General features: G+C 48.8%; 1 protein-coding gene across 18 annotated transcripts in view; it reads left to right on the forward strand.

The window, feature by feature from the left end:
- The window catches only part of XPNPEP1 (X-prolyl aminopeptidase 1), a 64,707-nt gene extending 57,449 nt beyond the window's left edge, over positions 1–7,258 (forward strand). For 17 of the 18 annotated variants that reach the window (XM_051824156.2, XM_051824157.2, XM_051824159.2 and 14 more), the window contains 4 exons: positions 390–563; positions 1,277–1,353; positions 2,487–2,585; positions 6,715–7,258. In XM_051824156.2, the coding sequence (XP_051680116.2) occupies positions 390–563; positions 1,277–1,353; positions 2,487–2,585; positions 6,715–6,843 (479 nt within the window). In that variant the 3' untranslated portion in view covers positions 6,844–7,258. Of the gene's footprint in view, positions 1–389; positions 564–1,276; positions 1,354–2,486; positions 2,586–6,662 lie in introns of all 18 variants that reach the window. The other variant, XM_051824165.2, reaches the window with a different exon arrangement.
- Positions 7,259–25,430: the final 18,172 nt, after the last annotated feature.

Raw genomic sequence — 25,430 nt, forward strand, 5'->3', positions numbered from 1 at the left:
GATGACACTGTGGGAAGCTCCCAGGAGAGGGCAAACTAGGCATGAAGGCCTCAGGGCCTGAGTGGGGGAATTGGTCTAGTGCTAGGCCAGTGCCTCCTTTAGGGATCCTTGTTGGGTTTATTTTAACGTGAGCCTGACTCTTACTGTATAGCACTTGGCTTGAGGACTGGTGGATGGGGCATTGTGGTGGGACTTGGCAAGACTTGGGCCTTCAGTCTGATTAGATCGGGAGCTCTGATTGTTAGAAAGTTCTTCCTTGTGCTGGGCTGCAATCTGAACCCTCCGGGAACTTCTGCCCAGAGGATTCTGGGTCAGCTTCTGGAGCTGACATAATCCAGCCTTAAAGGTAGTGTGTGCTGTCATCGAGTGGCTCTTCATCTGTCTTTCAGGCCACCTTCTAGACTCCTTTGCCCGTTCAGCCTTATGGGATTCTGGTCTGGATTACCTGCATGGAACGGGACATGGTGTTGGGTCTTTTCTGAATGTTCACGAGGGGCCTTGTGGCATCAGTTATAAAACGTTCTCCGATGAACCCTTGGAGGCTGGCATGATTGTCACTGACGGTAGGTAGCCCCCACCTGGAGCACACGTGTGGGTCCTTGAGCTTTTGTGGAGGGTCTTTGCCGTTTCTTATTCTAAAATTATTTTAGAGTAAGTTGGCAGTAATTTCCCCCTTGCTGTCACATTGAATTAACAAACTTTCCTGTTTATCAAAGTAATGCGTGCATGTTCATTTTAGAGAAAGTGAAATAATGAAACAGTATAAAGAGTAGATGAAAATCACTTGCAACCCAAGCAGCAGGAGAAACAAGACTTGATATTTTACTGCATTAGTTCTCAGGTAGTCTTATAGATGGGTAGAGATGGTCTTTTTTTAATCAGTGAGGTCATACTGAACATACTGTCCGCATTCTGCTTTCTTAATATATTGCCCTTTCCCATGTCATTGCAAAATTTTATAAGCGTCAGTTAGTGTCTGCATCACTGTGTCTTATGCATATACACCATGAGTTATTTAGTGGGCTCTCTGTTGCGCTCCCCACCTTGTAGTCAGTTTCCAGGAACTGCATAGCCTGTCCTCGGGAACCTCAGGTGCCTGCGACACCGTAGCCATCCTGGGGAAGCCAGCACATCTGGCTTGCACACCTGGCGGAAGGGGCCTTCCCCTGTTTCTTCTGCTTTGGAGCAGGGTGGTCCTCCGGGAGGGAAAGCTTCTCCCCTCTGTGCACGTCTTTACAGTGGGCCCTGTTTCACAGTGAGGTTTGTTTCGTTTTAGAGCCAGGTTATTATGAAGATGGGGCTTTTGGAATTCGCATTGAGAATGTTGTCTTGGTGGTTCCTGTGAAGACCAAGGTAATTGATTATGCATTTATTTATTTAAAAACATTTCCCATTCTTTATCGCTGAAAGTTAAGACTTGTTTTCATGGCGCTAAGAGTGTGCAATTCTAAGGCCACAATGGAGCCTCCTTTATCTGGTGTCTAGGACTTCCTCGGGACTTCCTCCCCTCCCTTACAATGCCAGGAAGAGAAACCTTGATGAACTAGGAGACTGAACTGGATTTCATGGTGCCTGCTTGGCATGATCTGGGAGTCTGAGTTTGTGACAGGTGGCCTGTTGTCGGAAAGTCCCATCTGTAGAGGGTGTTTGTTCAAAGGGCGATTTCTAGGTCCTTCTCAGATCTTGAATCAGAGTCTGCAGTGCAGGGGTGTGGACACTGTAATTTTGTCACAGTCTCAGGTGATTTTTATCAAATAATTGAAGAACCCTGAGATATTGCATGAGTCAGTCTTCAAAGACAACACAAAGAAGGAGTTTCACCCTCTCCCATGTCAGTGTTACCAAGCGGCTTCAGGGTTTTAGGTGCCAGGCTTTACCTGAGAGGCCTGTTTTCTCCTTCCTCACTGTGACTATGGAAATGAACAGTTGGAGGGAAGGAGCTTCCTGTGTCTGCAGGGAGGTGACTTGCAGTATCTGCTCTCTGCTTCATTGTGGAAGGCACTGTTGTTGGAACTGGCCTCTTACCTAAGTCCCAAAGGGCTTGCAGTGAACAGAGAGACCCAGCATGCACACCCTGTGGGCCTTGCTAGGGTAAGGTAGGCTGCATGGCTGTTAACACAATGATGCTGGAGTCTTATACCCCAGCAGAGTCTTTGAACCCAATCCAGAGATGGCCCTGCGCCTGGCACTCCTGTGCCCTGCCCCACTTCCTTCCCCTCACAGCAGAAGCCCTGTGGCTGCTGCCGGGAGCCCCACAGCAGCCTGTGTGTGGCTCTTGCTGAGCCCAGTGTAGCAGTTCTTGGAAAATGGCATCAACTGTGAACCTGCTCCATGTGCCCATTAAAAATGGTGACCAGCTGACCACTTCCTGGCTCCCACTTAACTTCTGGCTGTGAGAGGTGGCCATGTCTGGTGGAATGACTTCATGGTGTGGTTCACTGTGGTCAAGATGAGTAAAATTGCCTGTTTTCTTCTTTCTCCCACAGTATAATTTCAATAACCGGGGAAGCCTGACCTTTGAACCTCTAACTTTGGTTCCAATTCAGACGAAAATGATAGATGTGGATTCTCTTACAGACAAAGAGGTAATGGGGGAGAGGGTTTTCTTATTTTTTTATTTAGGGTTCTTGGCCGACTGAGTCTGAGTCCTCTGTCTCCGGGAACTGTAGCTTTTCCTGTGTTTGTTGGTAAACGGTCCGCTTCCCGCGCTGTCGTGTGTCTGTCGGGTTTTGTGGGGAGGACCAGCATGCTGTGCCATTGCTCCCCGGGGTGACATATCTGCGCTGCTCTTCCATAGTTGCACTGAGGCCTGTTTAGCAAACAGGCTCCTGTCTTCCCTACAAAAAGCCAGATGGGTGGTGAGGCCCCTTGGCCACTGCACATGCCAGATTGTTGTCTAGTGTTGCATGAAACATTAAGGAAATGAGGCAAAATCTCTTATGTGCCCAGTTTTCACATAGACAAGGAAAGTGGGTACTAGCCCCTCCCTGTTAGTGCTGTGGTCACTCTGGGGCTATGAAACCCTTTGCGGCCGGTGCCGTGGCTCACTAGGCTAATCCTCCTCCTTGCGGCGCCGGCACACCGGGTTCTAGTCCTGGTCAGGGCACCGGATTCTGTCCCGGTTGCCCCTCTTCCAGGCCAGCTCTCTGCTGTGGCCAGGGAGTGCAGTGGAGGATGGCCCAAGTGCTTGGGCCCTGCACCCGCATGGGAGACCAGGAGAAGTACCTGGCTCCTGCCATCGGATCAGCGCGGTGTGCCGACCGCAGCGGCCATTGGAGGGTGAACCAACGGCAAAGGAAGACCTTTCTCTCTGTCTCTCTCTCTCACTGTCCACTCTGCCTGTCAAAAAAAAAAAAAAAAAAAAAGAATGTTGCTTCCCACCTTCCCTCATCAATCCCTCCCTACCCATTCTTTAAAAAAAAAAAAAAAAAAGAAACCCTTTGCAAAGTCCAGGCCACAATGCTGCCCACTTAACAAGCTCAGCTTTGCAGGTATTGAAACCCTTTCAAGTCCTAGGGTAGATCCCCAGGCCCATGAGGCTGGGAGAGGTGACAGGGACCTGGGGTATGGCTTGAGGGATCAGGCAGGTGACCGAGGTCAGAGCAGGAATAAGGATCAGAAATGGGCAGGAGCAGTTAGCACTGGACAAAGTAGTTTCCAAAGGAGGGAGCTGGGAGCCGGAGGGATCCAAATTCCAGAGCAAGGCGGGGATCAGAAGTCTCAGCACAGAGCAAGTGACTGGTGGGAGCCAGAGGAGGACAGGCATGGCGGGTTGCTCTGGGAAGGAAAGATGGTGCTAGTGAGACAGCCACTGATCTCATCCCAGGAGTCTTCAAGGGTGTTTGGAGGCAGAGCTGTATCCTTAGTGGGGCCCATTTGTACCTCGTTCTTGGCTCTAAACGGAAGGGCCCCTGTGCTAAGGAGGTGTTTGCCTGAGCTGCGGAATGGGTTTTCCCAGCTAGAAGCCTCTCTTCCGCTTCTTCCAGCGTGCAGGTGGGTGACGGGAAGGTCGTCCACTTCCTGCTTAGCTCTCCTCCATGCTGGGCACCTCTCCTTGACCATAAGTGTCCTGGCCTCAGCCACATTCCCACTCAGGCCTGAAATTGGCCCTGCAGATCCTGGTTTGTTAGTTAATAGATGGGTTTACAACAGGACACTCAGCATATCAGTAGCACAGTGTCACTGTGTCTCTTCAGTGGCAAGAGTTCTTTCCCCGTAAGCAATGCCTTAGGTGAAAGGGAACAAGAACACCTAAGTGCACTTAAGTGCCCCATAGGAACCAAAGCCTTTTGTAATGGCCCTTGGGCACAGCTTCACGGGTCTGGTGGCAAGTCACTTTGCCCTCTTGGAAGCCCAAGGCTGTGTGACTTCCTGCCAGGTAGGATCATACATTTCTTTCTGTCCACATAAAATGTAAGACTAAGAGACATTTCTCCCCGTGACATTTCAGATTATCCCAAGAAATTGTGCATGAGGAGGGATGAATGAGATCTTCTTTCTTGGTAGGAGAGTTCTGTTAACCTGCGACCCGCAGTCTACCCCACCTACCCCATGACGTTGATCACATCTGCCTGACCCATGCCTTGCATACCCAGCTCACTGCCCCGTTATTTTGGCCAACTGCTCCTTATAGGGCAGATAATGTCTTTGTACACTGGGGTCATCAGCTCATTTCCACAAATAATAGTAGATGACAGTGTTTAACACTGTGAGCAGAGAACAGTATCATTTATTATCTGTTTTAGTAGAAGTTCCCTTTCCTGTTTATTGCTTACGTCTGGGGCTTCATTTTGTCTGTAGGCACAGTAATATCCACAACAAGGCTCTGTCCATTGGGCTTTTAAAATGCCTTTTCATTGCCCCTTACTGTCTCCTCGACAGGTGATTTTTAGCAGTCACTTCAGGGAGCTTTTGGATTGGGTCTGCAGCCCCATCACTGTCACCAGATGGCAGCAGAGGACCTCCGTCAGACTGTTGAGGCCTTGGGATGTTGCTCAGGGCCCACTGAGGCTGCTCCATTCCCCTAAACCAAAAGGGTTTTGGGAGTATCTGTGGCACCAGGCTGCTGGCACCGCTGCTGTCACTGTTGAGCTGTTTGGAGGGCAGTCTGCCTGTATCCCTGCCTGACCTTGCTCCTGGTACAGAGCAACTGTCTTGCTTTCAATCCTCCCTTCTCTCTTTTCCCAAACTCTGAGCGGGGCTATTAGGCTTTTTGTCCGTGGGGATTAGATCAGTATCCCAATAGGCTGGGTCGAAGCCTCTTGACAACACCATCCCACCTGTCTTCCCTCACTCCTTTCTGGGTCGAGGTGCCCATCCTGACCCCTTAACTGGAGTCTGGTGCTTGATGCAGCCTGTATCCCCTGAAGCCAGTGCCTTTGAGCACTCCTGCCTCCCTGAATGGCCTGTGGCTCGTTTATAACTAGCACAGCAGTGGCAGTAGCAACCTCATTAGCCTTGCTGCAGCTAGGTGTCTGGTCTTGCCCACCCCGGGGCGTCTTGTCCTCCTGGTAGAACTTGCCTCACTCCAGCCTTCGTCCCTGTGCCAACCCACCAAGGGGGGATTTCACCCTTCTTCCAGCCACAGAGGCTTTGCTGTCAGGTCTGGGGGATCAGCCCCGACCCAGGCACCAGTCCTGTCCGCGTCTCTTTCCTTTTTACTCTCCTTTTCATCCCTCGTGTGGCACATTATGTGGAGGAGCTGAAGGTCAAGCTCACTTCCAGGCCTTGATCACCAGGGATTTCAGGTTCATCTAGACAGCCACACTCAGAAGGCACACACGGACTCGGCAGCCCCTAGTTGGTTGTGCTTTGTCAGTGGATACTGAATAGGATACTGGATAGGAAGCCCTGCGTGTCCTTAATGGTAGTCCTTGCCTAATCCAGAGAAACACCAGTCCATCCGTTCTTCATCTGGGATTAGTCATCCCTCCCCCGCCCACCCCGGGATGGCTCAGGTGTGAGGGAGTGAAGCCACGTGGTGGGAGCTGGTGAGAGCTGGTTGCGCCGTTTCTCCTGTCATGCCCAGGGTCCTGTAAAGAGGAATGTTTGGCCTGCGCCGCGGCTCACTAGGCTAATCCTCCGCCTTGCAGCCCGGCACACCGGGTTCTAGTCCCAGTCGGGGTGCTGGATTCTGTCCCGGTTGCCCCTCTTCCAGGTCAGCTCTCTGCTGTGGCCAGGGAGTGCAGTGGAGGATGGCCCAAGTACTTGGGCCCTGCACCCCATGGGAGACCAGGAGAAGCACCTGGCTCTTGCCTTCGGATCAGCGCGGTACGCCGGCTGCGGCAGCCATTGGAGGGTGAACCAATGGCAAAGGAAGACCTTTCTCTCTGTCTCTCTCTCTCTCACTGTCCACTCTGCCTGTAAAAAAATAAATAAATAAATAAAAAGAGGAATGTTTGATGCCAAGTGGCTCTGCACTCAGGGAAGCCACAGCCACGGCTTGCGCCAGGTATCCATGGTTCCTTCACGGTCATTGCCAGTCCGCATGTGCTGGATTATTCTGGGAACATTTTCACCCTAAGCCGTGTAGCCCATCTGTTTCCAGGGAAACAGACACAAGGAGATCACTTGTCCTTGAGCAGGGAGAAAGGAGTTCGTGTATCTTTTCCTCTTGAGCTTGCGCTCTCAGCACTTGGGCCCCTTGCTGGCGGCCCGTGTAGCCTTCTGATAGAGATGTGGTGAATGCCATGACTGTCTTTTTTTCCTGTACAGTGCGACTGGCTCAACAATTACCACCTGACCTGCAGGGACGTGATCGGCAAGGAACTGCAGAAGCAGGGCCGCCAGGAAGCTCTCGAGTGGCTCATCAGAGAGACGCAGCCCATCTCCAAACAGCATTAATGCCGGCCTGGTTCCGCTTCGTGAAATGCCCTGGGGAAAGGAAGAAACAAGGCAGACCCCTGACACCTCTCCCATCTCCTCACCCTGCCCCCCCGCCCCTTTTTACTTTTAGACGCTAAGAAGAACTGAACATCTTCTTATCCTCTTTGATATTTTCTTGTAAACACTCAATCTTTTATGATTTTTTTAATTGTTGAGAATGAGCCAAGAATAAAATTGCGGCACCAGAAGGAGGGTCCCCATGGAGCCGAACACTCGACAAAGGGGGGAGACGCCCCCCCCGGTTTCCGGACAGTGCTGGTGAGACAATGAGCGCTCCGCGTCGGTCACGTCCAGGTGCTAGCCCTCGCTCGTGGTCACCCTCCCGTTCATGAGCCTGTATTTATGATCAGTGAATAAAAATGTCCAAACAGTGTCCTGCTGTCTCTTTGCCTGAGTTCACGTCCCTGGCACGCCAGGCGGCCTGGGCTCAGCCGGCCTCTGTGGCAGCTGCCTTTGCCTGAGCAGAGGTCCCTGGCCTCCTGGCACACACTCTGCCTTAACTGTAAGGGTTTCCCCTTTATCTAGAAAACCTAGTGTTTTGGTATTTTTTATTATCCCCCCCAAATTTTTGAAATGTCATTAATGTATAAAGGTACTTCAAAAAGAGTTCATGGAAGAAGGGAATGATAAGTTTATTTGTATTTTCATGCAAAAATATTTTGCAATCCATGTGCAATGTTTTAATAAGGTACACTTTCCATGAACTTTTTGAAGACTCCCTCTCCAGTTCCGAAAATAGAGATACTGAGTGACGTCACAAGGGACAGTCTTATGGAGCCCACATTTCAGCACAGCTCTTGCCATCCCAACACTTGCAGCAAGGGCCTGCGATTCCTGTTTTGTGTGCCTCTCTCTTAAGAATAAACTTACCTTTTACAAAATCATTTAATTTATTTGAGAGGCAAAGGGATAGAGACAGACTGTGAGTGAGCGTCCATCTACTGATTTGTTCCCTCAAATGCCCACAGTAGCCAGGCAGAGCTGGGCCAGGATGAAGGTGGGGGCGGGGAACTCATTCCAGGTCTCCCACGCGGGTGAGAGATCAGTCCTCGCCGGCTGCCTCCCAGGGTGGGTATTAGCAGGAACTGGAATCGGGGGCAGAATCAAGACTCAAACTCGGACATGTTTGTGTGGGATACAGGTGCTGCAAGTGGTATCTTAACTGCCAGGCCAAATGCCTACCCCGTGGGCCTTCTCCTGACTTGCACTTGTGGAGCAGGCACCAGGATTGGAGAGTCATGGTCGCCAGGAGGCACCGTCAGGGTGGGAGGTGGGCAGACAGACTGGCTCACTCCTTGGGGTGTGTCCTGGATCTCTCCAGTGGGACGGAGCCTCAGCTGCCCACCGTGGTAACTGCTCAGTCACAAACCCTGTATTTTCTTCCTTCTCCTGCCTGTCTCACTTCTCCCTTCTTCCATCAGTGTTTCCTAGTACGCCAGTCAGCCACTTACAGGGCCTGCTTCCTTGGAAACGCAGCCTAAGATACACTCTTTAAGTGTAACCACTAGTACCTTAGTACCTGTTATAGAATAACTTTTGTGAATGTCTTTCTTTGTATTCCGTATTCATTCAAATATTGAATGAAAACATACATATGTATAAAAGAATATATATGCATACATTTCCATATTTAGTGCAAAATGTTGGCTCACTCTGCATACACAATTTGCTTTTTCTACTTGAGAATCTCTTCAAGCTATTTTTCCATATTGATTTGTAGATATAATTATTTTTAATGACTAAACTATTCCCTTATATAGCTATGTTCTTATTTAAACTAGTCTCATTGAATTTCTTTTTTCACAACAATCCTAGCTGATAATTTTTTGAAGATATCTTTGTCTCTTAAATCATGGAGAAAAGAATATGTGAAGTCCCAAACCATCGTTACAATAATACTAGCTTTTGTAGTTGCCCATGTATTTACCTTGATTGAGATCTTTAATTCTAAAGGTGACTGCAGCTTTCTGTCTAGTGTTTGCTCAGTTCACTTTGCAGGGCCCACTTAAGCATTTCTTACAAGGTAGATCTGGCTCTCTCAGCTTGTATCCGGGAATATCTTAGTTTCTCCTCCACTTTTGAAGGGCAGTTCTGCTAGCTATTAGATTCTTTGTTGACAATGTATTTTGTTTTGTTTTTTCTTTTAGCATTTTGAAAGTATTGGCTTGCTCCTTCTGGCCTCCAAAGTTGCCGATATTCTTCATATTTTATCTTTTTTTTTTTTTTTTTTTTTTTTTGACAGGCAGAGTTAGTGAGAGAGAGACAGAGAGAAAGGTCCAGCAGAGAGCTAGACTGGAAGAGGAGCGACCGGGACAGAACTGGCGCCCCAACCGGGACTAGAACCTGGGGTGCTGGCGCTGCAGGCACATATTTTATCTTACTGAAGGTTCCTTTAATTTCAATGATAAATCACTTCTTTTTGCTGCTTTCAAGTTTCCTTGTTTTTGGTTTTTGAAAGTTTGATTACAACGTGTCTTGGTGTCTCTTCGAGTTAGTTGAGTTTCTTCTATGTTTCTATTCATGTCTTCCATCACATTTAGGAATTTTCCAGAAATGTTATTTTTTTTTAAATTCTCCCAGCTTTTTTCTCTCTCTTCTGTTCTGCTTGTTGGTGTCCACGAGTTCCTTAAGCTGTGTTCACTTTTCTCCACTCTTCTTTCTGTTCCTCAGACTTGGTCACTTTCATTGCCCTGCCTTCAAGTTCATTGATTCTTGGCTGATCAAATCTGCCTTTAAATCCTTTTAGTGAATTTTTCAGCTCCATAAGTTTTTGGGCTTTTTTTTAGTGTTTATCTCACTTTATTGATACTTACATTTTGTTCAAAATATTTTATTGACTTCATCTACATTTTCCTTTAGTTCTCTGAGCTTCTTTAAGACCATTTTAATATTGTTGTATAGCAGATCTGCTATCAAGTCTTTTTCTAAGACAGTTTCTATTCTTAAATTTTTTTCCTTTGAATGGATTATACTTTCCTGTTGCTTTGTATGCCTTGTGACTTTCTGTTGAAAACTAGATGCTTAAAAAAAAAAAAAGACTAGATGCTTGAGTCTCATAATGTGGTTGGTCTGGAAATCAGATTCTCTCTTTTCTCTGTGGTTTGCTTTTTGTTGTTACTTAGTGTGTGCACGTGTGTGTGTGTGTGTGTGTGTACACACACATAGTTGTGGGTGGTCAAGGAGAAGTCTGAGGTGTAAATCTAAGGTCTCCTCAGGTCTTTTCTGCACTTGAACCCTTTCCTGGGCACGTACAGTCACTTTGTAATTTTTCCTTAATTTGCAATTATTTTTGAATGTTCTGGTCTTTAATGTGTAGCTCCCAAAAAGGGAAGAAGAGAAAAATGAGAGGAAACAAATAGACCCTGACCCTTTCAATCCCCCGGAAGTCCCTCCAGCTGGCAGGAAAGGAGGGGTTGTGGTAGTGGGGGAGGTGCAGTCAGGAGCAGCTGCCCACCTGTGATCAGATAGGCGGGCAGTAGTCAGAACACACGTTCTCAGTATTTGGAGGGCAAGGCCCCTTTTGCCTACTTTGCATCCTTCAAGCTGCATGCAGGTTGCTCCAGGAACATGGGCACAGTTGCCTGCCCAAGGGCAGCTGCTGTTGTGCTCAGACCTGAATGGACCAAAATTAACCTCAGTTTACTGGAAGGTTTCACCTGCAAGATGCAAGCCTTCTGTGGACTCCGGAGTTGCCAAACAGTTATATCAGCCAGACCCTGCCATTATAGTTACTGTCCAGGCGGGGGACGAGTTCCTGGTGCTTCCTATTCGGCCATCTTCTCTCTCAGGAAACCTACATGTCTTTAATTTGAATGACTTTGACAGACAAACGTGTATGCTTTGGCCACTCATCAAAGCATAGTTCGTAATGTCCAGCACTTTTTCCAATCAAAGGAACAGAAAATAATATATTTCATTTCCATTCAGAACCAGGGTGGCAGCAAAGAAAATTTTACTGGTGGGATGACCCTAGGTTGACAGATTACGTGAAGACAAAATAGCAAGCACTTTCTGTTTGTATTTCCCTCCTCCTCTTGTCAGTCCAAAATGCCTGTTTCCCACTTGCTACAGGTTACTCTCAGGTTACACTCCTAATGAGGTGCCTCCCAATGACAGGATATGTTTTGATCCACTAAAGATCAATTCTAAAGTGCCTTTCTCCATAAAAGATTGATCTTTTATTTTTTAGAGATTTATTTATTTATTTGAAAATCAGAGTTACAGAAGGAGTGGGGGGCGGAGAGAGAGAGAGAGAGAGAGAGAGAGAATCTGCTAGTTCACTCCCAGATGTGTGTAAGTGCCAGGGCTGGACTAGGTTGAAGCCAAGAGCCAGGAGCTTTTGCCAAGTCTCCCATGTGGGTGGCAGGGGCCCAAACAGTTGGGGCACCTTCTGCTTCTCTTCCCCGGCTATCAGCAGGGAGCTGAATTGATAGTGAAGCAGCCGGATGCCGGCAAGGCAGGTGGCGGCTTTACCAGTCGCCACCCCACCGGCCCCTAGATTGATCTTCAAAGGGAACGCTTTCCCCAAGTCTTAGAACATACTAACCACGCTTCTCAGCTGCCATCCCTCAGGCATCAGGGGTCCTCGCCTCAGGCCTCAGGCTGTCGTCTCCTCTGATGTCCTGAAAGCTGCCTTGTCGAAGGCGGCGGGAGTCGTGCATCGCGGCTGACCTGGAGCTTGGGCAACTTGTAACTCAAGTGTGACAGGAGCTCTGCTGTTTGTTCACCAGGCCGTGCAGACTGTCACTTCCCGAGGCAGCCTCAGAGCCACGTTTGACTTAATTGGCTCAAGCCCGAGAAGTAAAGTCAGCTGTGCTCGGAGCATGGGGCTTCCTCTCCCAACGTGCATCACTCAGTGTTAAGTCCAAGAGACGTAAACTAGGCAAGAGGGTCCCACACAGACTGAGGACCAGAGTGAAACCAGATGTGCCTGGGCTGGGAGGGAAGATGCGCAGGTAAAAGGCAGATCGAAAGACTCCTTCTTCCTCCCTTGAAAATGAATGAGAACGGAACCCCAGGGGTGGGGAAACAGGCATCATGCTACATTCATGGAATCACTCCGGCAACCTGATATTTGTGTGTCTTGCTCACTTTATTCTTTGGTGAAATTTTATGTGAGGATTCGAGGAGAGACGCAGATGCAGGGCCCTTGTCTTGAACCCCGCGTGACTTCTGGGAAGGTTGTTGGCCCTCTGCTGGAAGCGGGAGGGGCCTGCTCCATCCTCCCAGCCCTCCGGGCCTCTCCACCCTGAGTGTCCCACCTGGGCTCTGGCCGCCCCACGGTAACCACTGGTCGTTTCTCCTAAGGCTCATTCTGGGTTAGCAGTGGGCGACTGTGACAGGAACGAAGTTTGTCCTAGCAAGCCTTGAGTGAGGTGTGGTGCTGCGGGCCTTCGGGCAGTGACGTGGAGACTCAACACGACCCAGCAGGCAGCACCTGGCAGTGCTTGAGCACAGTTGGCTTCTAGCGGGAGGTGAGTGGGGGTGCTGGGAGGGCCGTGAGAGGGCACGGAGGGCGGGGGTGCTCGGTAATTTTAAAGCCCATGTTGTGGTTTCCAGTTCCTGTAAGTAGCCGGCAAACCGAGATTAAGAAATTCACAGGATCAGGGCAAGTTGTTGCCACAGTTTTGGAATCTTTCCAAATCACTCCATTAAACACAGAGAAACAGGGAGCGAAACTCAAACTGGTGAATGAGATCTACACCAGATGCAGGTGACAAGCATCTTCCCAAAGCCTTAAACGAGCTGGGGGAGAAGAACCAGTGTGTGACCAGCATCTATGTAGGAGGACAAAGGGAGAGACAGGGAGTCTGATGCACCTGCCAACAGGAGAACCCCAAGTGATCATCAGGGACTCGAAAACAGAGTGACTGGAGTACAGCAGTGGAGCTGGGGGCAGTTTGTACACTGTAGTGTGTGTGAGGGGTGTGTGGTAGGGGCAGCAGGGGCTGGAGCAGTCAGCATCTTAGGAATCCCCTGGACAAAGCCCGGCACTGAGGAGAAGCTGCTGGGAAGAGGCAGGGAGCACACGGGTCAGGGCAGGTGCAGGAGGGGCGAAGCAAGGGGAAGACTCGTTTGGAGGCCGAGCAGAGCGAGGCGCGCTCAGAGAGGAAGAGCTCTGGGTTTGAACCCTTCACAGCAGCCACAGGAAATGGAGTTTCAGAGCCCTAAGTCGGAAAAACTGTTTGTGGTCAAGTCTCCTTCCAGAAGTTCAGAAAAAAAGTAATTTTACATAAACATGAGCAACAGAGACGAAGATTGCGGTCGGACGCTGTGCAGATTTGCAAAGGAAAGCGACGCGCAGGATGACTTGGCTACAAGGCAAGCGCGTCACAGAGACAGGGCCACGGACAGATGCAAACGACATGGTTTCAAAAGCACATTGACACGCTTACCAATGATGTTTGCAAGAGCAACATACAACAGAGAAACAAATCTGAGAAACAGGAAGAACTTAGGAAAAGATAAGAAAAAAACCCAGTTATCTAAAGACGGAATCCTAAAGTATGAAGAACCCAAGGAGCGAATAACCATTACATATAATATCTTAACGTAAATAGAAGATGAGTAAGACAAGCTAAAAAATCAAGACAACATGAACAAAAATTATTTAGAGAAAGTGACAAATACAGATGATGGGCAAAAACATTTTCCGTTTGTATAATAGATTTCTCCAAAAAAGAAAAAGAAAGCGAGAGAATAGAATAAATATTTAAAGACCACAATTAAAGAAAACATTCCTGCGATAAAAACGCTTGTAACGATTCTTTAAGGGGACACAGCAGATAACAGAATAAATAAATCCAGAATGGCCAGGAGGACCTATGAGTACTGCAGTAAAAGTATTGTGCTTTAAGGAAAAAAACAATTCTCTGCTGTTTGCAAGGTGTCCAGCATGTAACAAATCTTCCCAGGCAGACGAATCAATTAATTCACAGGCTTTTACTGGGATTCCGCTCCCGGGCGAGGGTCCCCGGTCCCAACAGAGCGAGGGCCAGGGAAGTGGCGCGTCAGAGATTGGGAGGGCTCCTTTTATAGATTCAGGACATGGGGGTTAAAGGTTGAGGCAGGTCTGATCCTCATTGGTTGACCTTTAGGCACCCACAGGGACCTTGACAAGGACTTTTCTTCCCCGGAAGTACAGGTAGGGACTCTCCATTCCCGGAAGTGTAGGCCTTCCCTCCTTGCGGATCCCAAAGCTACCACTGTTCAAACAAGACTCAGTAATTTACAGTGGAAAAAATATTAGGTTGCTTTCAGAATTTTCTCCAATAAGTCTTCAGATTAGAAGAAAATGGAGGCCGGCGCCGCGGCTCAGTAGGTTAATCCTCCGCCTTGCGGCGCCGGCATACCGGGTTCTAGTCCCAGTCGGGGCGCCGGATTCTGTCCCGGTTGCCCCTGTTCCAGGCCAGCTCTCTGCTGTGGCCTGGGAGTGCAGTGGAGGATGGCCCAAGTCCTTGGGCCCTGCACCCCATGGGAGACCAGGAGAAGTACCTGGCTCCTGCCATCAGATCAGCGCGGTGCGCCGGCCGCGGTGGCCATTGGAGGGTGAACCAACGGCAAAGGAAGACCTTTCTCTCTGTCTCTCTCTCTCTCACTGTCCACTCTGCCTGTAAAAAAAAAAAAAAAAAAAAAAGAAAGAAAGAAAATGGAAAGAGGTGAGGTTGTGGTTATGAGGGTGTTCGCTGAGCCCCGCGTTTGTTTTTATGTGGTTTTTTGAATCTGTGGTAAGTTTACAAACAAAATAAAGTGAAAACAAAATAGAGCAGTATTGACAGTGGCCAGGAGGGCAAGGTAGGTGAGTCAGAGCTGGGGGGATCAGGCTAGGATGACGGGAGAGTATGGGTACCACCTCCTGCCACTTTGCTATGGGACCGAAGAGTGCTCACAGGGAAGAGAGAGAGAAACATGATTTTAAAGAGGAGTTGAAACCCTGTGTGTGTGAGAGAGAAATGGCGAGAGAGAGAGAGGAGTTTAAAAAATTATTCATAAAAAATTATTCATGTTCTCTTTGAAAGGAGAAGTTGCAAAAAGACAGTCTGCTTGGTTGAGGATCTCTCAACGTAGAATGCTCTGTGTTCAGATTGTTCGAGTGGACTTGCGCATCCTTCTTGCTAGAGCAGGAAGGGACTATCTGAGGTCTCGATTGACGGCCCAGACCAGCATCACAGCCACTCCTGGTGTCCGAGCCCTCACAGTCCCAGAGAGCTGCTTCCCTGCTGTGTGGTCACAGAGAGCACTGAGCCGCTGGCTGCAGAGCCCTCTGCTGCCCTTCCTCCTCCACGCCTTCCTTTCGTCAGAATCTAGCTCAAGGCCCACGTATCCTGGCACGAAGTGTCCCCCAGTTGTTCCAGCAGGAAGTTCCCACTCTAAGTTCTCATTTGCATTTACTTCCTTCACAGACCGTATGTGAGAGTCCTTTGAAACTATTTAGTTTTCCTCGTGTCTCTTCAACTAGACTTGTAGTTCTTTGGGGTCCAACATCATCAGCTATTGCTCAGGGCTGGGCTCATACAGGAAATATTTAGTGGTATAATGGATGATGACATTGCAAGCATATTCAAAGCACACAGGATAGTAGGAGAAGAGTAGGATCCAGTCCCACCATTTATTTTATTTTTTAAAAGATTTTATTTATTTATTTGAGAGGTAGAGTTGCAGACAGTGAGAGGGAGAGACAGAGTGAAAGGTCTTCCTTCCGCTGGTTCATTCCCCAAATGGCGTCAATGGCCAGAGCTGTGCCGATCTGAAGCCAGGAGCTTCTTCCTGGTCTCCCATGCGGGTGCAGGGGCCCAAGCACTTGGGCCATCTTGTACTGCTTTCCCAGGCCACAGCAGAGAGCTGGACTGAAAGAGGAGCAGCTGGGGCTAGAACCGGTGCTCATATGGAATGCTGGAGCTTCAGGCCAGGGCTTTAACCCACTGTGCCACAGCGCCGGCCCCCAGTCCCACCATTTAATAACTGGGTACCTTGATCTCGTCTGACCTCTGGTTTCATCAGTTACAAAGTGGGGGTGTTGACGATGTCCACTGATGGCATCTTTGGAGAGTGAAGTGAAGTGATGCGAAAGTCACTCAGCACAGCGCGGGACTCGGCCTGAGCACTACGGGGACACCAGCTGTTCACGCGGCAGGCGCTGACATTTTAAAATAAGGAGAGATACATGTTCTGTTTTGAGTTCTCTGCTTATTGTCCGCTATTCCTTCCTTCCAAAGTATCTCCTACTTTTCCTAGATCACGATTTTTAAACACAAGCTTTGTTGTTTAGAACAGTTCGAGATTTGCCATGGAAACAGTGAGGAGAGCTCCTTTGCACGCTGCAGCAGGCTTTCCCTGTGGTTAACGTTTTATGTTCCTGGGGGGCATTTGCATAATGAATAAACCAATGTAGATGCATCATTAGCAACTAAATATTCAGATTTCCTTAGTTTTTACCCTCATGTTCTTTTTCTGTGCCAACGTCCCAGGATACCACATTGCACTGGGTTGTTGCTGCGGTTTGAATCTGGAGTGCTTCCCTGCAGGGTCCTTTGTAATTGGAATCTGAATCCTACTGGGGGATGGTGGAACCTTTGCGAGGGGAGACACAGAGGGAGGTCCTTAGGGGAATGCAGTTCTACTGCGACCCCTTTGAAATTCTAGAGAGGGTTGATGTAAAAGGAGCAAGCTCGACCCTGCCTGCCCTCTCGCTCTGTGCCTGTTTGAGAGGTGATCACCTGCCGGCTCCCACCTGTGTTCCCACCATTACCGGCTCCATGAGACCTGAACTGTACTGTCGCAGGCATCATGCCCATGAAACTTCAAAACCGAGCTAAACAAACCTTTCTTTTCATAAAGTTGTGACAGCGTTTCAAGTTTGTTTATGATGATCTTGGCAGTTTTACGGAATGCTGGTCAAACATTTGTAGACTATGCCTATATTGAGGATTTTAAACGGTGGTTCCGGGTTTGCGGGAGGACCAGAGAGGAAAGGCCATTTGCATCACATGGTGCCATGGGCACACTTTCAGCGTGACTTCTCACTGCCGGGGTTGGCCAGGAGCAGCTGGCTGAGGTAGCTTTGTCATCGTTCTCCACTGGACATTAACTCTTTCACCCCCACGTCCATACTGCACTCCTGGAAAGTCAGTCACTGGGGTGGAAATTTGCACTTAACCTTCAGTGCAGGGAATCTACAAAAGTTCCTGGGAATTCTTCCTCCCTGGAGATTCATCTCATGGTCCACATTTGTTTATTCCTTCACATACATATAACTTATACGTAGTTATCTTGTACTTTGGGTTATAATTAGTTTATACTACCTTATTTATTTTGTGGTTTAAAATCTTCCAGCTTTAGCCATTGGAAGCTCTTTCTGTTGGCCCCTCTGTCCCTCATGTATGCCCCTGTCAGCGTGTGTGTGTGTGTGTGTGTGTACACGCACATCTAGAAATGCTTCCCTACGTTACGCTCTGTGTGCATATCAGGCTGAACGTGAATTCACACTGCCTCCTGCTTTAATCCATGGTCACCGCCCCGGCTTACCTGTAACCGCTCACTTCCTCAGTGAGAAACACGGACCCAGCAGCCAGCATGCATTCTGCTGTATTTGTGCGGCACTACTGGGATTGTTGACCTGTACCATTACAGGGAGCTTGTCAACAAGACTCCAGTGCTCAGGTGCAGTTCCTTTTGCTGTGGGTCTACAGAGCCCACTCAGTTTTCGCCAGAGCCTCTTAGATTAGCACCCTTTCCCCTACTCCCCTCCCGTGAGGTTGTTCCATGCATTTTAATACAGTCAGATCATCTTGTCAGACACTGCATTCCACACTGGGAGTCTTTTGACCTCCTCAACGATGTTTTAAGGATGTGATTACATGAAGGCCCAGTCTCTGTGCTGCACGTTTCAATGGGTTTTGATAAATGCAGTGTCCCGTGCCCACGTGATAGCATCATATAGAACAGGTTCCCCACCTGAGCAAATATCCTCTGGGTCTCACCGATTCAAATCTCTCTGCTTTTCGCAGCTTCCTGTGGCAACCACTGATCTTTTCATTGTTTCTACTTTTGCCTTTCCCACGTCACATAATTAGAGCCATAAAGCATGCAGGTTGTGGCCAGTGCCGGCGGCTCACTAGGCTAATCCTCCGCCTGTGGCGCTGGCACTCTGGGTTCTGTCCTGGTTGCTCCTCTTCCAGGCCAGCTCTCTGCTGTGGCCCGGGAAGGCAGTGGAGGATGGCCCAAGTGCTTGGGCCCTGCACCTGCATGGGAGACCAGGAGGAAGAACCTGGCTCCTGGCTTTGGATTGGCGCAGCACGCCGGCCATAGTGGCCATTTTGGGGGTGAACCAACGGAAGAAAGACCTTTCTCTCTCTCTCTCTAACTCTGCCTGTCAAAAAAAAAAAAAAAAGTATGGAGGTTGTTCAGAGAGATTTATCTCACTTAGAAATAGGTAGGTAAGATTCCTCCATGTCTTTTTGTGACTCGACGGCTTATTTCTTTTTATCATTGAATAATATGGAAAGATATGGTTGCTTCCTATCAACCTTTTTTTTTATCCCAAAGAGATTTTTTTGAAATATTTTAATTATTTGAAAGACAGAGTTGAGAGATAGAGATAGATAGGGAGAGAGAGAGAGAGAGAGAGAGAGAGAAATATCTTTTATCTGCTAGTTCACTCTCCAAATGGCCACAATGGCGAGGGCTACGCCTGGCCAAAGCCAGGTGCCAGGAGCTTCTTCTGGGTCTTCCACAAAGGGGCAGGGGCCAAGGACTTGGGCCATCTTCTGCTTCTTTCCCAGGGGCATTAGCAGGGAGCTGGATCGAAAGTGGAGCAGCCGGGACTCGAACTGGAGCCCATATGGGATGCTGGTGTCCCAGTGGCAGCTTTACCCTGTACGTCACAGCTCCAGCCCTGATATATTTTTCTTACAAAGAATTTTTTTTTTTTATTTTTCCACTACAGAAGTAACATGTATAAGCAGAGTACTGTAATAGGAACATAGGTTCCGGAGCAATGGCACTGTGTACTAGTTGAGAATCCTTGGGCAAGAACATGGTCTCTCTGGGCCCATGGTTTCCCATCTGCAGCATGGGGTTAGTGGTAACATCTGCCTGCAGCGTGGGTCTGAGGGCTGAGAAAGCTCCCTACAGGTTGTCTTCAAATGTCAGCTCTGCATGTACGCCCGTGTCCTCAACTCAACCCACGGCACTTTTTACAAAATGAACTGCAGCTGTACTGAGATATGCGTAATTCACGTCCCTGTACCATCCATCTATTGACAGCAAGATGTGTCCATGCTGGCGCTCCCCTGACCTCTCTAGAAGGTATCATGGAGAGCTCCCCCTCAGACATATCATGGCTCTAAGATGCGCCCTCATTTCTGAGTTGTTAAAGCAAGGAACAAACCTATAACACATCTCGCAGCAGAAGATGTGGCCAGGTGTGCCTGGGGCATTGTGGTGCGGAGCTGTGGCTTGTAGCCCCCTGGGAGCAGGGCTGAGTCCCCAGTGGAAGGTGTCTGGCCCTCCCCAGAGCACCAAGCTCTCTCCTGTACAGTGGGCAGCATGCCCAGGTGGGGTGGTGGCAGAGGACACACATTTCTGAACAAGAGAAGGGGTTTTGAAGGAAGGGACGAAGAGTCCAGGGAGATCAGGGGCAGCGCCCAGCGTTCCCACAGCTGGCAGTGCCACACGCCCCAGGTTAGGAGGGCATTGCTACAGGCGTCAGGCAGCCAGGATTTCCAGCACACACGCAGGGCGGACACGGCAGCCCCCGAGGCACCCTGTCTGTTCTGCCAGCAGATGGCAGTGTGGTTCTTAGAGTGAGGGCGACCAGGCGCTGAAGAAGGGAGTGAAATTATAGATGTTGAGCTGTGGGGAGGACCCTGGTTAGCTCTCACACACAGGTGTGGAGGCTGCATGTGGCTGCCACTCAGTGTCCTCTCAGAGGCGTTGTCGCTTAACTGTAGGCAGGAGTATAGGGAGAGTTCCCTTAACAGCTGGACTGATGTGTCAGCTCTGATGGGACCCTCACCTGGGCGTGATTAGAACAGAGCGAAGCAGCTTCTGGGACCCCTAAGAGAGCGTGGGGTTCAGTGGAGACAGGGCATGTCCAAAAGGGGCCCCAGGACAGGAGAGTTTATGATGGAGGTGGAGCAGAGTCCTGTAGGTTGTCCCCTGGTCAGGTCTTAGTGTTTTGTCCCATTGGCACATTTTGTGTTGGGTTCAGACTTTCCAAGGCCATTTTGTTGGGTCAACAGCCTGCCTCTGTCCTTTATGTAAGACAGCTCACGGGGCTGGTGCTGTGCGTATTGGGTAAATCTGTTGCCTGCAGTGCCAGCATCCCATATGAGAGTTGGTTCGAGTCCCAGCTGCTCCACTTCTGATCCAGCTCTCTGCTATGGCCTGGGAAAGCAGTAGAAGATGGCCCAAGTCCTTGGGCTCCTGTACCCACGTGGGAGAACTGGAAGAAGCTCCTGGCTTCAGATCAGTGCAGCTCTGGCTGTTGCAACCATCTGGGGAATAAACCAGTGGATGGAAGACTCTTTCTCTCTCTCTCTCCCTCTGCCTCTCTGTAACTCTGCTTTTCAAATAAATAAACAAATCTTAAAAAAAAAAAAAAAAAGACTGCTCACCATGCTAGGAAGTCACCACAGCCGGACTCGCCAGCCTCTCTGTCTGCAGTGTCACCAATCTGCCCTCTGCTCCCTTTCCTTCTGGGCTTTTTCCTCTGCAGGTCTTTGTGCCTTTCCCCCGACTCCGTCCCGTTTAGTCTTAGACGGTGCACCCAGTGTGGGCGCCATTCTTTGCAGCAGGTAGGAGAAGGCAAAGGGCTCCCTTCTGTTGTGCTGTTTTCCATTAAAACAAAGCCTTTGAGACATTTATGTTCACTTTGACCCTAGAATCTTTTTCTGTTCTCTCTGCGTGTTGTGCTTTTTAGTCTGTAGCCTCAGGTAGTCTGGAGTTCTGTGTTTGGTTTTCAGCACCAATAAGATACGAAACCTTTGTTAAAGCTGTTACAGAATTCTTCAATGGTACCTGAAAAACTTGCTAAGGAAGATTGTATCTGGGGACATCCTGAAAGCTGTAGTGACTTCTGCAGTGGGGTCTTCCAATGGAGAAGAGGGATTAGGCTCAACTTGGGATATAGCATGGGCAAATGGAGATTTATGCCAAGGAACAGGGTGGGGCTCAGTGGGTGGAAAATGCCAAGAGGAACCATCAGGGATTGGGGATTTTGGCTAAAATGACCCAACAGGATTCTTGATGGAGGCAGGCCAGGGTCAGACATCAACTTGGTGATGGTGGAGGATCACTCCACAACCAGATGTAGAGGGTGATCAGATATCAGGGTGGAGTCCTTGCTAGGCTTAATTAGAAGGGTTCCTTGCTTAAAGTAGATTTTACAAGGAAGTACACCGATGAGCCTAGGAGAAGGTTCAGAAGCCTGACAAACTTGACCAAGAAAGAAACTTGGTCAAGACTTTGGGCAATCCAGTGGATTTCCTTTGCTCCATGATCACAGGCAGAACCTTTAACTTTGTGATGTCCTGGCTTCAGCCCCCCTGTTCCCACCTCTCTAGTCCACAGATGAGCTCCCTAAGTCCCTCACTTCAGGACTGGGCTCACCTGGACACAGGACCATGCCCGTCCTCCGTCAAGCTGAATTCTGAGCTGATTCTGAGTTTTCTTTTGGCCAGTCTACTTCCTACCCTTCTCTCCCCTGGGGAATCATGACCCCTCTGCAGCACTGGACTCTGTCAGCCAGCTGAGGCAGTGTTGAGGTGGATTTGTTTTGAGAGGAGGAGCACAGTGAGGGCAAGAGGCACGGAGTCACCACACAGACCCCGGGAGTCTGGTGAAAGCAGGCCAGAGGCGAGCAGCCTGCAGACTCATTTATATCAGTTGGTACAGCAGCTTAAATAGCCAAGGCAGCCAATCTGGTCAAGGGACGGTCTATGCCCTAACCAATCACAGCTGGTTGCCAGGCAGTTTCCAAAGCCATCCAATCATAGCCTGTTGCCAGGCAGTTTCTGTTGCCAGTGGCATGGCCTTCTCATTCTACCACAAGGCAGTGTGTATAAGTTAGGGAGGCCCACCACCATCCCTGACACCTGGTTCATGGAGTATCTGGTGAGGAAGGGCAGTCACTTGTCAAAAACAAAAGCAAAACAAAGCAAAACCCTACTAGGAATATATGGTTCTATGGGGTGACTGTGAAGACAGATGAAAGGTTTTCACAAAGTGCACGTGTTGAAGGCAGAATGATGGCAAATACTTATTTTACCCAAGACTCCGTAACTGCTGGATCTGCCTCTAAGTACTACACACGTTGATTCATTTAATCCTCCTCCAAACTCTACACCATGGGCTCTATTCATAGCCCAGTTTCAAGTGTAAAGAAGCTAAAGCTGAGGGAGATTAAATGGCTTGTGCAGGTGCACAGCTAATAAGCAAGTGATGAAGCCAGGGATTTCACCTGCTCTTCTGACTGGCCACAGCGCGAGTCTGAGAGGCAAGATGGCCACCGTCCTGGGCAGATCTCAGGTAGGCAGCTCTGTCAGTGCTTGTTAGGAGAAAATGGAATTTGCCACGATCATAGGCCAAGCAAAGACACTTACAGATGCAGCTGTAGATATTTCAGCTGTCCTTGGCAGGAAGATTACAAAAAGTGAGTTACCAGTGGAAGAAAAAATTCAAGTGCGTGCAGTGAATGAGAGGTCGCTAATCCCCCCTCCCTTCACATTGTTGTGCAAGTGCGGAATGAGAAGACAAATGTATAAGAGGTAGACCTGACACTAATTGGTAGAAATACTCCTCATTGCCTTCTGAAGCAAGGTTCATTAATTAAAATGTAATGTTCACTGTGACTTTAAAATTAAATACTAAGATATAGTATCTCATGAGGCAGACATGCACTTTAGAATGTTAACCTATTATATTATTTAAAACCAAATCCACTCTAGAGTTTAAGATGGTCCTGTTTGGCCTCTTCTCAGTAAACTTCCTGCAGAGTTTCGATATGTTGGTTTGTCAGGTAATTTCATCCATACTGGTCAGGGTTAACCACTCAACTCTTTAATTGAACAGCTATTTCAGTGGTGGAATGGGAAGAGAATAGAAAATGTGGCCTTGTTCATTGAAGAACTTGCATGTAATAGATACAGTTTATTGGGAAGACATATGGTCACATTGTATGTGTGATAGAAACTGTACCAGGGGTTCTCACTGGCAAGAGACCAACTCCGCTTGTATTTGGGAAGAAAGGGTGGACAGGAGGGATTTATAGTAAGTCTTTGGTGGCGTCGATGTTGGGCATCAGTTGGCATGAAAAGGCTGCAGTCGCTGTGCTGAATCCACCCTTCAAATCTTCCCTTGGACGTAGGATCCCATGGCCAAGGCCAAGTGTGGGTTACTGGCATGCCACAGGGCTGCCAGTGAAACAGTGTGGTGGCAGGCGCCGTGGCTCAATAGGCTAATCCTCTGCCTGCAGCGCCGGCACACTGGGTTCTAGTCCCGGTTGGGGCGCTGGATTCTGTCCCAGTTGCTCCTCTTCCAGTCCAGCTCTCTGCTGTGGCCAGGGAGTGCAGTGGAGGATGGCCCAAGTTCTTGGGCCCTGCACCCCATGGGAGACCAGGAGAAGCACCTGGCTCCTGCCTTCGGATCAGCGCGGCGCGCCGGCTGCAGCGGCCATTGGGGGGTGAACCAATGGTAAAGGAAGACCTTTCTCTCTCTCTCTCTCTCACTGTCTACTCTGCCTGTCAAAAAAAAAAAAAAAAAAAAAAAAAAAAAAAAAAAAAAAAAGAAGGAAAGAAACAGTGTGGCCTCTGTGACTTCCACTACTAGAAGGAACAAGTCCATTGTGGCAGGAGCTGGAGCTTACCTTCTGCCACGACTTTACAAGTTGGGGAATTCTCCCAAACAGAAGATGGAGGTGCTAACAGAAGTGCAGCGGTGGGTGTTGGGTGCTGGACAGTCAAAGCCAAAAGAAAATAAAACTGTGCCCTCTAGGAAAAATGGCAAAACAACCGACTACAGAGAGATGCTGGTATATGTTTATCATGTTTTGTAATATATAGAGTTTTTAATAAGTTGTGTTTAGAGAAAGCTTATGTAAGATGGACCAGAACACTACCTTTTTAAAAAATTTTTATTTATTTATTTATTTATTTTGATAGGCAGAGTTAGACAGTGAGAGAGAGAGAGAGAGAGAGAGAGAGAGAAAGGTCTTCCTTTTTCCATTGGTTCACCCTCCAAGTGGCTCTATGGCTGGTGTGTTGCAGCTGGCGTGCTGCGCTGATCCGGAGCCAGGAGCCAGGTGCTTCTCCTGGTCTCCCATGGGGTGCAGGGCCCAAGGACTTGGGCCATCCTCCACTGCCCTCCGGGGCCACAGCAGAGAGCTGGACTGGAAGAGGAGCAACCGGGACAGAATCTGGTGCCCCAACCGGGACTAGAACCTGGGGTGCCAGCGCCACAGGCGGAGGATTAGCCTAGTGAGCCGTGGCACTGGCCTGGAACACTACCTTTTAAAAGGAACTCTTGGTGAATTCTTTTGCAAACAAATGATGCCTAACATATCCTAAACTCAGATCGTGCTTCATTATGTTAGATCTACTAAAACAATTTCATACCAGTGTTGCTACAGTTTGATCCTGAATTGGTTCCCCAAGGCGTACAAACATTTCAACCCCAGAGTCATGGGTTGGTGGTGCTAGGCGGGTGGATGCTTCAACCAATTATGGTGTCTGAAGTTGGGGCTTTCAGGGGTGACTGAATCGTGGCTTTGTAAGGAGACACCACAGAGACATAGGGGAATGTGCTCCTGTCTCTTCTCTTCCTGGCTAGCCATGTGCTCATTCACCACTGTCCTCCTTCAGCCTCACCAAATGGCTGAATGAATGGGGCCCTCCTGATCATGGACTGTGAACTTCTAAAACTGTGAGTCAAAGCACACCTCCCTTCCGAAGTGTTTCTTTCAGGTTATTTAGTTTTTATGGTCAAATACTAACTAATAAAAGTATTTTTGCTGCAAGGCTTCCATTTAAATCTGTTTTCTATATTAATAACAGCTGGATTTTTTTGGAGTTCAGTTTGGATCAGGCCACTTCCCCTTCTCTAAAATCTCCCGTGGCTAGAGATCCAATCCCCAGCCCTGCCACTGAAGCTTCTCCTTTCCAGACCCCACCTTCATAACCAACTCCATGCACCTGCTATACTCTTCCTGCACCCACACGATCCAGCTAACAGAGTTCTTCTTTCCCCTCATGTCATTCCGGTGATGACTTGCTTCAGGACCCCAGAGAACTGGCAGGAGAGCGGAGTCTGCAGAGTGGGGAGAACTCAACCTTGTGTTCACTGGGGCAGGCCCGGCAGAGAAGGGGCTTTTACACAGAGCCGTGAAGGCAGGAGGGAACAAGGGTCGGCTGGCAGCAGATGAGGACCAGGGCAGGGGGCAGGCAAGTCTATTGTTGGTCTGAGGCACAATTCCTTTTTTTTTTTTTAAGAGCTTTTTATATTTGCATTTTTTCTTTATTTAGCTTTTAAAACACTAAACAGTACTGTAG

This window comes from Oryctolagus cuniculus, chromosome 15 (assembly GCF_964237555.1).
Source record: "Oryctolagus cuniculus chromosome 15, mOryCun1.1, whole genome shotgun sequence".
Lineage (NCBI taxonomy): Eukaryota > Metazoa > Chordata > Mammalia > Lagomorpha > Leporidae > Oryctolagus > Oryctolagus cuniculus.